This window comes from Convolutriloba macropyga, chromosome 4, assembly GCF_964194025.1.
Source record: "Convolutriloba macropyga chromosome 4, txConMacr16.3, whole genome shotgun sequence".
Taxonomy (NCBI): Eukaryota; Metazoa; Xenacoelomorpha; order Acoela; family Convolutidae; genus Convolutriloba; species Convolutriloba macropyga.
This window is the reverse complement of record NC_134471.1, coordinates 70,682,451-70,696,547: the sequence shown is the minus strand read 5'-3', so window position 1 is coordinate 70,696,547 and position 14,097 is coordinate 70,682,451. Positions and strand designations below refer to the sequence as shown.

At 35.4% G+C, this 14,097-nt stretch overlaps 2 protein-coding genes across 2 annotated transcripts in view; one reads left to right on the top strand and one right to left on the bottom strand.

The window, feature by feature from the left end:
• LOC142337872 (leucine zipper transcription factor-like protein 1) overlaps window positions 1-14,097 on the top strand; it is a 458,027-nt gene that overhangs the window by 60,858 nt on the left and 383,072 nt on the right. The gene's annotated exons all lie outside the window — the stretch shown is intronic.
• LOC142338644 (NAD-dependent protein deacetylase sirtuin-7-like) lies at window positions 5,916-8,328 on the bottom strand. Its single transcript, XM_075388488.1, has 3 exons — window positions 8,021-8,328; window positions 7,364-7,543; window positions 5,916-6,907 (listed from the first exon to the last, which is right to left on the bottom strand). Exons 1-3 carry the CDS (start codon window positions 8,291-8,293, stop codon window positions 6,194-6,196), a joined length of 1,167 nt encoding a protein of 388 aa, XP_075244603.1. The 5' UTR covers window positions 8,294-8,328; the 3' UTR covers window positions 5,916-6,193.

Below are 14,097 nucleotides of genomic sequence, written 5' to 3'. Positions count from 1 at the left end.
GTAAGTCAATTATGATCAAAATCTAATCACGCAAAAAACTTTTGCTAGAGAGAGTGAGAAATGACGTCAGGCGCGCAAAAGCAGTTAGTGAGAAGAAGAAGTCATTCAGAACGTGAACAAATGTAAAACGAAAAAAGAGCGTCAGAAGACGAAACAAAAAAAACATAACAGGACAAATCCTGAAATACCATTCAAAGAAACGAATGAAAAACTTAGAAGTACTTTATCTGACGAGCAGATCAATTGAACAATGCAAGCCAAAACACAAACAAAATCATCTAAAAAATTGAGAAACAAACAAACTAAACAAAAATATACTCATTGCTAAAACTATTAAAGCTTTTATCCCTTAGGCAAAATTTGATCCGCTTAAATGTACATATTTCAAAAATATGTTCAAGACCAATTTTTTTCTGAAATTGGTCCAGTATTATATCTGCATGACCTGAAAAAATTCATTGGCCCTTGAAGATCGATTAACTCGGAAATGAACAAAAAATTTAAAAAAGGAAACCAATTGCAATTTTACAGAAATCTTAATGAAAATGGCAATTGGCTCAAAGATCGATAGACAAAATTTTTATTAAAAAAACTTCAAATTTAAAAAAAATATAAATTCGTTCGATTAAAATGTTGCCCCATAGCAACTATTTAATAACATACAAAAAAGGATAACGTTACCTGACCACTGAGGCAAGAAAAACTGACTAAAATACAAATATTTTGAAAAAACTTGAAAATTGCAAATTTTATTAAAAAAATTAAATTCGAAACGCTAAATTTTTGAAAACAAATCCATTGGAACAGTCATGCAGTAACTTTTTATCAGACCATGGAATAGGTTTGCAGATTTCATTTAAAAAACGCTAAAATTCGAGACATTAAAATGTTGAAAACCAATCCATTACAACTAGAAACTATGCAATGCTCTATTATCAAACCTCAAAGGAGATTCCATGGTCCCTGAAGTTGGAAAACTCAAAAAATGAGAAAAAATATCAAAAAACTTGAAAAAAATTGCAAAAAATTAGTATCATTTTGCGTTTTTGTGTTTGTAGTACTAAAAAAGATAGCTCATAAAATGGTCATAACAAGCAATTTGTTCTCGCAAAAGGCTTTCATCACCTTTTAAAAACTTCAAACTAAGACTAATCAAACAAAAAAACTCAAAAAATAAAAAAAAACATGAAAACTTGCACCATTTTGAGCCCAAAAATCCTAAACACGATCTTTTAACCGTAAATTAAGGCCATCCCAGCAGCTGCACCACTCTAAGCACTTGAAGGATTAGTAAAGTCTACCTTGGGCCTCTAATGAAACTTAATGCCCCCTGGGCTTTACTTGTTTATTGCGTTTTGAAAGCTCAAAGTCATTGAAAAATGTGTGAATACATCTTAAAAAACACAGCGCCCCAATGCAATTCAAATTCTTTGAATTGTAAAAAAAAACCAACAGCACCGCAATATAGCTCCGCTCGGGTTACAGCTTCGCAGCTGTGAAAAAACTAAGCACTTCTTCGACCAAATTAGATATTCTCATATTACTCTGATCAGCAAAACAGTCTTACAGTAAATGCATATGCGATAAATGTGAAAAATTGTTGGTTTAAAGTCGCAAAAGTTACAGTTTTTAATGGTTTCTTGCGAGTGAGAAAAAAGCTCCCTTATAATTGCGATCTATAACAAAAATTGGTATTAAGACAAATTTCTGTCCCCTCGTCGGTGCAGTTTTACTTAATTGTCAAGTAAAGTCGGATTCGTGGACAGTAAATGTCGTTGAAGAGAGCAACCAATAAATGCACAAGAACGTGTTCAAATTAGCTTTGAAGGGAAAAATTTTAAGTTACGACAGCGCTAAATTAAGCTATCACGAAATCTATTTAACAGCCAGAAAATAAACACCGCATCACACTGAAACCGACAATCTTATTTAACTTAATACGGGGTTCAAGTTTTGATATGGTTAGAAGTTAAAAATTTACAACTGGATGCCTGATGTCAACAATATGAGGCGTGAATAATTGTAATGGTTTTGTTACCGAGAATGCAGATATGTCATCAATCATCATTATGGTGAAAGAAGACTATCAGAGCTATAAAAACTGATTCCATCCAATTACTCCACTCAGCTCGAACAAGCCCGCTGATAACTTTTCCCTTCCGCTTTGATCAAAGGAAAAGAGTAAAAACAAAAACAACTAACTTTTTCATAACACTCCTGGAAAAACTATAAATGAGCAAATTTCAGAGTTATTTTTGAGACCCATAGGCTTCGTATTGGAGTAATTGGATGGAATCAGTTTTTAATGAGCACATTTGCAAAAAATTGGGGAATAGTTGAAGGAAATTAAAAGATGACATTTCCCATCAACTACGAGATTTCGGCAATTCGTTGTGAATCAAATATTTCCACGTTTAACATCAAATCTGGAAGAAAAAAAGCTATGCTGATCTTCAAGTCAGTGAATATTAGCTTCTGGAAAACTTTGTATCGATATTCGGGCAAAAATTGTGAGCTCAAAACAAAACGCTCATTCGACCATTCACTAATTCACTGATCAAATCCATTCAGTAGTTTGCTGAACAGAAAATTCTTAGAAGTGTGATCAGAAAAGCAAATATGAAAACAGAACAATAAATTTCAGTTTATACAGCCAAATAGAAGCTTATATTGGATAATTGAAACAAATAAGACAATAAGGGGCATGCAATATTAGGCGAAAACTCAATTTGGCGCAATTTTTGTAGCCACAAGCGAAAATTTTTAATTATCATTTTGTGGCTGCTTAACGCTACAAAGTACGCAAATGTCCCTAACACGAAAATGAGTGAACTTTTTTCAACAATTTACATCATCATTAGACCATTCGGTAATATCCGAGAAAAAAAATCGTCAATCGCGGAAAAGCTGATTTTTGGAAAAAATTTCTCCATTCTTAGTAGTTTAGAGCTATGGGGAGCGACAAAAATCGAGAAAATTGCTTGCATGATTTAGGGATAGAACACGTTACTACGTAAATAATAGTACGCACTCCTGTGCGCAATTTATATGCCTTCTAAGTTGGGGGCCTAAAACAGAATAGATCGAAAAAAGCATGCAGGGGGAATTTCAGTAGCGACTCGAAGCACAAGAACCTCAAGAACAAACTATATTAAACATCTGCAAGGAACTCCCCCAAATAAACTGACCATGATTTATTTTTTATTCGTAATTTAGTAAAGAACAAAAAGCAAAAATTGATCATCCGGAGAACCAAAATCAAACCCTATTGAAGCCAAATACACCAGCCATCCTATCCACAAAAAAACGGTAGTTATTGAAAAAGCCAAAAACTCAAATATTTAAAAATATGTGCCCTTAAAACAAATTGTTGAAAATACATACCACGGCAACTTCTATAGATAACTATTTTAACCTAAAAACATAACTACATGAACACAAATGAGCCAAATGAAAACTTACTATAAACGATTAAATCTATGTCGGAATCTCTCTAAGTCCAAAAGTCAGCTTCTCCAAGTGAACTCAGAGTATCGTATGAAGTAAATCTTCCTCTCAGCGCAAGACAGTACTTCACGCAAAAAAAAACCGTAGAACAAACTGTCATCGTCGTATCGTCCAAAGTCTACGATGAGATCACTAAGCCTCGCTTTCGCTTCCCGTCTATAAAACACCAATACAACTCTTTGATGCTAAGGAATAGTCGCCTACTAATTCCACATAAAACAAAGCAAGCAGAACGACTCAAGCTCTCTTGATTTGAAAAGGTTAACTGAAAAGCATCAAGACCTGCTTTTTCTCTCCATTTTTGTGAATCAATATCAAAACCAGCTAGATTCTCAGCGCAACTATGATTGCACTCAAAACAAACATTCGATCAAGAGAAAAAGTATGTTTATCGGAAACAGTTTTGTCAATGTTGGCTGCAAATAGCGAGATTTTGTTAGGGTTATATGTATATCAAAATTAAATTTAGGTTGACTAAGTTTTGAACTCAATCCATATTTTCTCAAAGTTGTCTGTGTTAAATCCGGACGAAGAAAATGTTACGTTTGTTTAAGAATTAGCTCTTAGCTTTAATGAATTCAAAGTTTTATTTTTTATACAGAAAAAATGAAAGATTCATTCATAATGAAGCCAATCTAAAGAACATAGCCGGCAGATTGCCGGGAAATAGCCCCGATAGACGCTTGTGGCCTTGTATGAATTGAAACAACGAAAGAAATAAGATAGACAGAATGACGGCCAGTCCTTTAATCGGCCACTGGACTTTTTGATTAGATTCTGACTGTCATTTTTATGAGACACCTGCGCTCTATAAGGAAAAAGCCCTAATGAAGCTATTTCGAAATTAATACTTGAAATCCAAAACTCAAGACTCTAATACTCAAAAATTAGGGCATATACGTTTGGCACTACTTAAAATTACACTATTGACCTTTAACTAGTAAATGTGCACAAAATTTAAAGTTCATTGAGCGGGTTCAGAAGTCATTTTTTTGAATGAGGTAGGTCATGCAATTGACCTTAAAGCAGAAAAAATGACGTCACGCACACAAATTTTAACTTCAAAGCAGTCTAAACTACTGAGGTCATGAAAAAGTCAATTCCAAGAAGTCAGGTCACAAGAATCATCGATAGAGACAACGAACTAAAAAAAACATCGCAACTCCAATATCTAAGTTATTGCTGTCCCTATTAGCTGCTCTTAAAAAACCTTCATGTACAGTTACACATACACTCACTTGGCCTTATCTCCTTGAATTAAAGTCGAAACAGTCAGTCTTAAAGTGAGCAAGTCAAGTGTGATCAAAAATTTAATCGCGCGAACGAACAAAAAAACTCGCTCCACTAAGAGTGAAAAATGACGTCACGCACGCACTTCAGTGGAAATTGCATGAACGAATGAACAAAAAGCAGATTTGATGAGGTTGTGACGTCATATCGCCGTAACAAAAATCTTGACGACGAAATAAAAAAAACATAGCAGGACAAGTCCTGACGTACAATTCAAAGAATTTTCATTGACTAAACAAAAAGAGAATTGAAAAAAAAGAGAGAATTGGAAAAAACCATTTCTAATAAAAATCAGATCAAAAAATTACAAACAGAGCTGGCAGATTGCCAGAAAATAGCCGCAACAGCTTCGTAGATCTGCAGCCTCAAAAAAAGCAAAAAAGACAGCCCAAAAAAACTCGTCTTTTCATTAAAGGCTCATATGTTATATTTTGATTAAAAATCTGTAAGTTTTTGCTGCCTCTATTATCTGCTCTCAGATACCCTTCAATTAAAGTGACACACACCCATTTGACCTTATCTCTTTGAATTAAAGAAAATAAAGGTCAATTTCAAAAAGAGGAAGTCATTTTTGAGAGTGAGGTAAGTCATATGGTCGTAACAAAAATCTTGACGAAATACAAAAATATAGCAGGACAAGTCTCGACGTACAATTCAAAGAATTTTCATTGACTAAACAAAAAACTACACCTAGAATGGACTTTGAGTGAATTGAGAAAACCATTTCTAAGAAAAATCAGATCCAAAAAACCGATATATCAGAAAAAGTCAAAGTGAAATTGCCGCACGTGAACAAAAAACCACTAGCGAGAAAGGGCAATTTGGTTCAAACAAACAACTAGGCCTATAATGACCTATGCATGGATTGGAAAACCATTTAGAAAAAAATCCGATCCAAAACATCGAAAAACATTTAAAATCAAAATGAAATTGCCGCATGTGAGTGACAACATTTCACGCCGCAAGACCACTAGCTTTTTCGCTCCACTTCCTGTTTCGGCGTGAACAAAATCACTACTCCAAATTTACTTCAAAAATCCTGAGGTGTGAACAGATCTTAAAAAGACACAACGATGTCCCCTATAATAGCCGCTATCGCTTCGTGGCTGCTAAAAACATTCCCACGTACAAATATTAAATTACTGATCGTAATAAATGGTAGCAAATTAACTGAAATCGTCGATAATACGAAACTGAAAACCTCAAAGACATGTTTCTTCCTCCTCCATATTATGCACAAATTTCAAGTTTTTTTCACTAATGATGGTTATGTGTCAAGTACATGCGTTACATGATAGACGCACACAAAGTTAGAACACTACTATCTCAAGGGCGTCAAATCTAAGATCAATGATGAATAGGTTCAAGTGAGGGAGGCAGAAACATATTATCGCATCTACTTTTTCGAGTTATGGACGCGATTCAAAATCACTCGCATCCAACCAGGAATGTAACCCTTTGAGTTTGATATTTCATCTTCATTATAAATATCAGGTGTCTTTGGTTCACCACTACCACCATTAAAACCCTTCAGGGTTCTATCAGCAATTTGAAGTAACAAATCGTTTTCCTTGTTATACTCAACGGGTTTGATATTGAGCTTATTGCATAGCATGTTCATGACTTCATCACAGTCACCGTTGATTTTCAGACGACAAATTTTATCTTTTGTCGTCCAGCCAAGATTGATGATGACAAGACGTTTCTTTTCAACTCCAGGACTTCGCCATAACCGCTTGTAGCACTTGATAATATCCATACGAGAACCCATACACACAACTAGGTCTGCTTTTTGGGCTAACGGGTCAATTGTAACCCAATTTTGTGGGTAATCGGTGGTGTTGTACTCGTCACGATGCACGACAGTGTCGCGTAACCGACTATTGCACTCGGGGCAGACGCGACTCGTGAAATGTTTCCTGAAACTCGTGGATTCAGTTACGTCGAAGCGTCTGTAGAAAACACATTGAGGTTGGCACTCGGTACAAGCTTCTGCAAACATGTTTCCATGGATTTCTGAGAGGCGTTGGGGAGGAATACCCGAGCGAAGATGCAAGCCATCACAGTTCTGTGATACCACGTGTTGGATAAGTCCCTGAGATACTAAGGCCTAAACACATTATAACAGGCATCAAAAAGTGCGAAATGAACAAAATCTTGGCGAACACCCGCGAACAACGAAACGCAATCGATCAAAATGAATTTAAATGGTGAGCTCACAAAATTATAAACTTTGTGAAGAATTAGACGATATTTGATAAATGACTAATGCTCCAATAAATGGTACCTCATTGATTCTTTCGCGACAATTCCTAGAAGAAGCGAAAATTCCTATCAAATCACAAGTTTCTACTCAAAATTCTGGCTAAAAATTCAAAGACTAAAATTTCTCATGATAGAAAGCCTGCAATGAAGGGAGCAGTCTCGATGGCTTAGCTGTCAATTGACTAACCCAACGTACATTGGCACACGCACTCAAAAGGTATGTAGCATCCTGAATTGACGGCAATCACTCAATTACCGACACTAAAAATGGTTTCAAAAGCTTTGAAAATTTTAAAAGAACCTGAATGCACATGTGTGAGGCAGCTGGCCTCATCATAGCAAATGGCGACCTCTCTGAGTTGGACAAATACTCCTTCACACTGTCAGTATTTGTCCACGCACCCCACTCACGTGAACGGAAGTCGGGCAGACCACATGAGGTCGAAATGCCAGCACCAGTGTAGAACAGACAGCAATTGCTGTAAATTAAATATGAAATGTTTCCTTTTATTGAGAATTTAGCCAATCCGCGTCGCACTCAAGCGAGAATTGATCTAGAGTTGAAACTAACGGTGCACGTTTAGATCAAAAACTGTGACAAAAACGTTATTTCTACAAATTTTTGAGGAATTTTCATGAAAAGGGATAAAATAATAGTAATTATACTGAAAAAGTTGATTTAAAACGACAGGTAACGCAAAACTCAGTGTACTTTTGATGAATTAGTATTTGAAGATAATTCAAACAGCTGGCCTATGGCAGAAATATAACCAATTGCTCAATGAGTAAGAGAAAAATGTATCTCGGGTGAAAATGCGTCAAAAATTTCACTAGCCAAAAAATTTTAATTTCTTCAACTTTTGGATTTGGGTCGCAATATCTATACAACTTGGCTGTCCATGCACTCTGTTTGGTCTATTGGTTACTAATTCAGCCCAATGAAAGGAAACAAATCCCTATTGCGAATTAAAGCTGCTAATTGGTCGACTTTCTCAGTCAATAGCTCTTCGTCATCGACAACGATATTCTGCCTTGATATGCTGAGTTGTTTGGAACGTTTTGATTGGTTGATAATTTTGATTGTATCTGCAGATGATTCTAGAAGCTTTAATTCTGACTCGTTCAGTGACTCACGCGATTTCTGAAGCAGTTTGGCAATGTTCTTGCGATGTTTCCTCTTCTGCTCTGCTAAACTTGCGGTTGGCGGAGGCCGTTTCCGCAACTTTAACATTTCACAACTACGAGATGCTAAACTCTCTACATCTATCCCCTGAAAAACAAACATGTTGAGGCTTATAAGTGCTTATAAGAGAAAAATTAGCAAAAACCTTCCCTTAAACATAATGTCACCAAATAAACAAAAGTTGAACGTAAAACTCATTTCAGTTGAACGTAAGCTAAGTAAGTAATGTGTGATCATCATGACATTTTCCTTCGTTAGGTTAAGCGGTCAAAAAACCAATCATGTAGGACAACTGAAAAATTGAACGCACGACTCCGAAGATTCGTTCCAACTTAAAAACTTATACAAACATTGATACGCAGAAAACCTACTCAATCTTCTAGACTGACACCTATCGTAAAAATATTTTGTTTCAAGTAATTTATAATCTTTAATAAACAAAAACAAAAAAATACAGCAGGACAAGTCCAGAGCAACACACCAAAGAAGAGTAATTAAAGGAAGAACTTGAAAATCTTTGACTTCATTATCAGACCAATTAAACGTTAAGCATTTGAACAGTTGGTGTTGGAAGAGAAATCTAGAAAAGAAGTGGCAGGCAAAAACAACAGAAATTGTCAAAAAAAATTACGATAAAAAGATTCGATAAAAATAACCGACTAACGTCGGAGGAATTGCTCTTCAACGACGATTGGTAGCTCGATTTTATTACAGTCCTCTCCAGTCTGAGAGGGAGTTAACTAAATCCATTCAGAAGGCTCAACATGACGTCATAAGAGGTTATTATATACCGTGTATAAACTCTAAAAATGTAAATGACAAAAATTACACAACGTTTGGCACCCCCTTTCATTTCACTTTTAGTTAAGCATCTATACCCACTTGAGTTTTACTGACAACTTGAACAAAAAAAGAGCAGGAAGGGCAAAACTTTCGAGGAACTGGAAAAACAGCAATCTGATTTGCTTGATTTTTATACTGCTTAGGTCTTCTGAACAAAGCTTTACCTGCTAAAATCTACAAAATGGCTTGCAACCAGGTTAGCAAAAACCCTGCACGACGTAAAAAGGACAAACAAGCAAAAACACAAAGAAAACACTCAAAAATGCAAGTTTTCCAATTTCTCGAAGCTGAAAAATTACGCGAAGTCCGCCGGAATTTGAACCATTGATCAGCCTTTACTGTGCAAAAAATCAAAACATAAAATAACATGAGATGACATTTTTGCTTTCACAAGATGTCTATTAACTGTGCTCAAAGACGATTGAAGACCACAGTCCAAAAAACAAAACGAAAACTGCGCCATTTTGGGCTAAAAATCTACAAACATTGGTTTTTCAGGTGCAATTTAAACCTTTTCAACAACTTCTACACACTCAGCACTTGAAGTCAAAAAGATTACCATACCCAGTTTAGAGCCTATACTGCCTTACATGTTTATCCCGTTTCCAAAGCCCAAAGCAATTGGAAAAATAAAGACATCAATACTGAAATCCAAATTCTTTAGATTAATATAAAATGTAAGAAACTAATGCCGGTCGAATTAGTCTCAAAGAACTGGCGACGAGTTGGCTGTCTTGAGTCAGCGAAGACTAGCCTGACTGGATAAGAGGCGTCATAACCTACCACATTCGCCTTTCACTCAATGAACTAATGCATCCTCAGCAGCTTCGGTGAACGAAACACTTGGGGACTACTAAATCACCGAAAGCAGCGCACTGTAACTTGCTACCTTGAGTTTCATCCATTTAACTCGTTTCTGTCGATGCGAAATTGAATCGCTCAGAAAAAAATATCCAGCAAAAGTTGTCATTAAAAGACCACCAGGGCGCAAATAATTGAGGCAAATTTTGTTGATAGTTAATTAACCTTCGATTTTACGATTGCTCTATATGTAACCCGCTGCTCCTTAGAAATTCCCCATCTAAATTGTTAAAATAAGAAACGATAAATACGAGCATGTAACTCAAAAGAAGTTAATGTAAATCTAAAAATCTTCTATCGTCATGAACATTTATACATTTGATTAAAAATAATTGAGGTCCTTCCTGCAAAAAAACTTCTTAAGAAAGATTCTCTCCAAAATAGCAATTACAACCAAACAGGCATAAAAACACACACGCACACACTCCCGTCTACTCTCTAAAATATCTAATAATTGACAACAACAGAGAATAAAATTTTAGAATTGAGTTCCACGCGCAAAAAAAACATGACACAAACTTTGGCTTGTTTTTCACCTAGCTTTAGTGGGCAAAAGTTTAGATAACATTGAAATTGTGAGAAGTCAAGATAAATGCGACCTGAACAGAGAAAAATCTGAAGCGGAAAGATACAACACAATAAGTGCTTGGCGTTTCCATAAGCAATTACAAAAACTGAATTCATTTCAGATGTCACACTTAATTCGGCAGTCTTTTAATTTGAATATCAAAGTCAAAATTCGAAAAAAAAATAAATAAGCGGTAAAAAATGAGGCCATACATGGAAAAACATCGAGAAATAAATTCGATCAAACAAAGCGCATAAGGTCATTGAAACCCTACTTGTATTTATAGGGTATAACTATATCGTGTTGACCCTACTTTCTAATACAGAAAAAATACAAATATAGGTGTTTTTACAACGAGTTTTGCTTACATCCAGCGATTCGAAAATAAACATTTTAGACTTTTGAACTGAAATATATTATTATGGCGCTATTAAGTCTGAATTTCAACAAGCGGACTATTTAATACAGAATTACCCTAAAGTTTGAAACTTACTCAATTAGGTGCTTTTAGAGAAGTTTTGTTAACACGCAGCTTTTCAAAAATTATTGGAAAAAAAAACCCAAGCTAACTTCATTGACCTCTTGGATAACTTCGGGCTTCCATGTGTTTCATAAATTTTCAAACTAGTCTTCTCTTACATGCAAATATAATCGGAAAAACATATACCCAGTTATTTATTTAGTTGAGTTTTACAACTAAGGTATCAAAATCAGCATTGCGTTACAATTTTTATATCGCCTTTAGAACTTAGAACCTCAGAAACAACCGGGAATGATGAAAATTAAACTGCAAACTGCTGAACAATTGAAAAGCATCCATTATAATCTAAAAATTAATAGAACATCTATTGACAATACCAAAGATACGGGACTGAAAAAAATGAGCACCGGAGGCTGATTGGGGGGACACTGGGTTGGGGGGGGGGGGCAACAGCGCGGTGGGGGGTGGCAGCAATAGTGAGGGTGGGGGGGTGTCAACCTCTAAGAACCGCCCTTCATACCATAAGTATAAGTCTCCAAAAACAGTTTGAGCTGAAACAGAGCTGAAAGGCTCTAAAAGCACTTAATGCCCGCTGGGCGGTACCTGTTTATCCCGTTTTTGAGGACGAAAAGTCAAAAGCGTCAGACGAAAAATCGGTCAAGCGAAAATCGCATAAAAAAAGACCGACAGGACTAATATAATTGCTACAAACTTCGTTTGAGAGCAATTAGAAAAAAAGAAATAAATGAAAATAATTTTCATTGCTCGATAAAAGTAAAATATATTTGAGTGCTCGATCCAAATAAAATAAAATAGTAAAATAGACACGCGCGGTTCGCCAGTTCGTTCATCAAATCAAATATTACAAATGTTTCCGAATAACATCCAAGTAAACCGAGAATCAGTTCATACGTTTTACATGGTTGCAGACCACACTACTAACGTCGGAAAAATTGCGCAACCAATGACAATTGGCAGCTCGAAACTATTACAGTCCACAGCAGTTTGACGGGAGGGAATTAAAATCACTTTTAGGTGCTTCAAATTACTTTGAGGTGTCAATAAAGGTTAATAATTATCGTGTATAACTACTAAAAATTGAAGTGAAAAATTAACACCAAATTTGGCGCCATTTTCATTTGACTGTTAGTGGTCTGCAGCAACTTATATTGACAACTTGACCCCAAGAAAAAAAGCAGGAAGGGTAAAATTTTCGAGGAGCTGGAAAACAGCAAACTGATTTGCTTTATTTTTTTTCTGCTGTCTTCTAAACAAAGTTTTAGCCGGTAAAAGCTACAGAATGGATTACCACCAAGTTAGCAGATAACTGGCTCGACGTATAAGGCAAACACATACTCAAAAATGTTCAAAACAGTAGCAAAACTCAATGCTTATTTAATTTTTCGTAGCTAGTGTCTTCCAACCCAATCTCGTTCTGTCAAAAATTTGAAAATGACCGCCGCTAATTAAAACATCAGCCTCTACTGTGCAAAATATTTCAAAAATAAAATAGCTGTAAATATTGTTATCACATTACATATGCCTCTATAAAAACATAAAAGACATTTTGCTTTCACAAGATGTCTATTAACTGCATTCAACGCCGATTGAAGACCTCAGTCAACAACAATTAACAAAAATTAAGCAGCAAAATCACGAAAAAGTGCGCCATCTTGGCCTTAAAAGTTCAAATATTGACGTTCTCAGCTACAATTCAGGTCTTCTCAGCAACTCGGCACATTTAGCACTTGAAATTAAAAAACTCCGTTTAGGCCTATAGTGCAAACTAAAACCTTCTATGTTTTACCTGTTTATCACGTTTCGAAAGCTCAAAGTAATCGGAAAAACGTGAGAATATCTCACAAAAAAATTATAGCAAACCCAAAATCCAAACTCAATAGAGTGAAATATAAGAAACTAACGCCGGTCAATAACTTGCGTCTAGATGGCTTTGGCTGTCTTAGGCTAGCAAAAACTGGGCTAACTGGATAGTAATGGTCATAGCCTACCATATTAGCCTTTCACTCAATGAACTTATGTAGCCTCAGCAGTTTCGATGAACGAAACACTTAGTGCCTACAAAATTTCAAAAAGCAGCGCACTGTAGCTTCCTGAAACCGAGTTTTATCCGTTTATCCCAATTCTATCGCTGAAAAAATCTAATCACTCAGAACAAAATAAACTAGTATAAGTTTGCATTAAAAGAACACCAGGACACAAATATTTGAGGCAAACTCTGGTGATAGTTGATTAGCCCTACTATGATTGCTCTATATCAAATCGCTGATCTTTAGAGGTTCTCCATTTAAATTGTTGAAATAAGGTTACTTTGTGAAAGAAGTAAGCATGCACTAGCGAGACAAATTTTCGGGCTTTTCGGTAGATAAGAGTGATCAACTTTGAAAAAAAATAAAACACTTCCGTAGAAAACTTGATGTAAAGAACCAAAAAACACTCAAAACAATAGCTGCGCAAAGGATTGGAAAATTCAAATAGGCAAGTTGAGAATTCACAATACAAAAAAGATAAAAAAAAAACAATTAGGGAGTTTTGGAAGATGAGATAAAAAGTTTCAGCTTAATTGATTAAGATAATTACTTGATTGTAGAAGAAGAAGTACTTGATTGATTAAGATAATTATTAGAAAACTTAACCTATTTTACGCAATACTGATCAATTGCGTCTCAAGATAACTCTGACAGTTAGATTCTCGTGCAACAAATTCTCAAAAAAATACCTCATAGAAATGGAAAATGATACTTGAATTGAAATATATCGTCTACCAGAAACCCGTAAGTTTTTAAAGAAAAACCGGTTTCAAGAAACCACGGATACGAGCATGTAACTCAAAGAAATTAATGTAAATAAAACTAACAAAATTTTTGCAAAACTTTTATCGTCATGAACTAGGTATATACATACATACGAGAAAAATAACTGAGGTCCTTCAGGAAAACGTAAAGAAAATTTTCTCTCCAAAATAGCAATCATCAACAAACACGCATAAACACACACACACACACACACACGCACACACACACACACACACACACACACATATACACACTCATCTACTCTAAAATATCTAATTATTGAAAG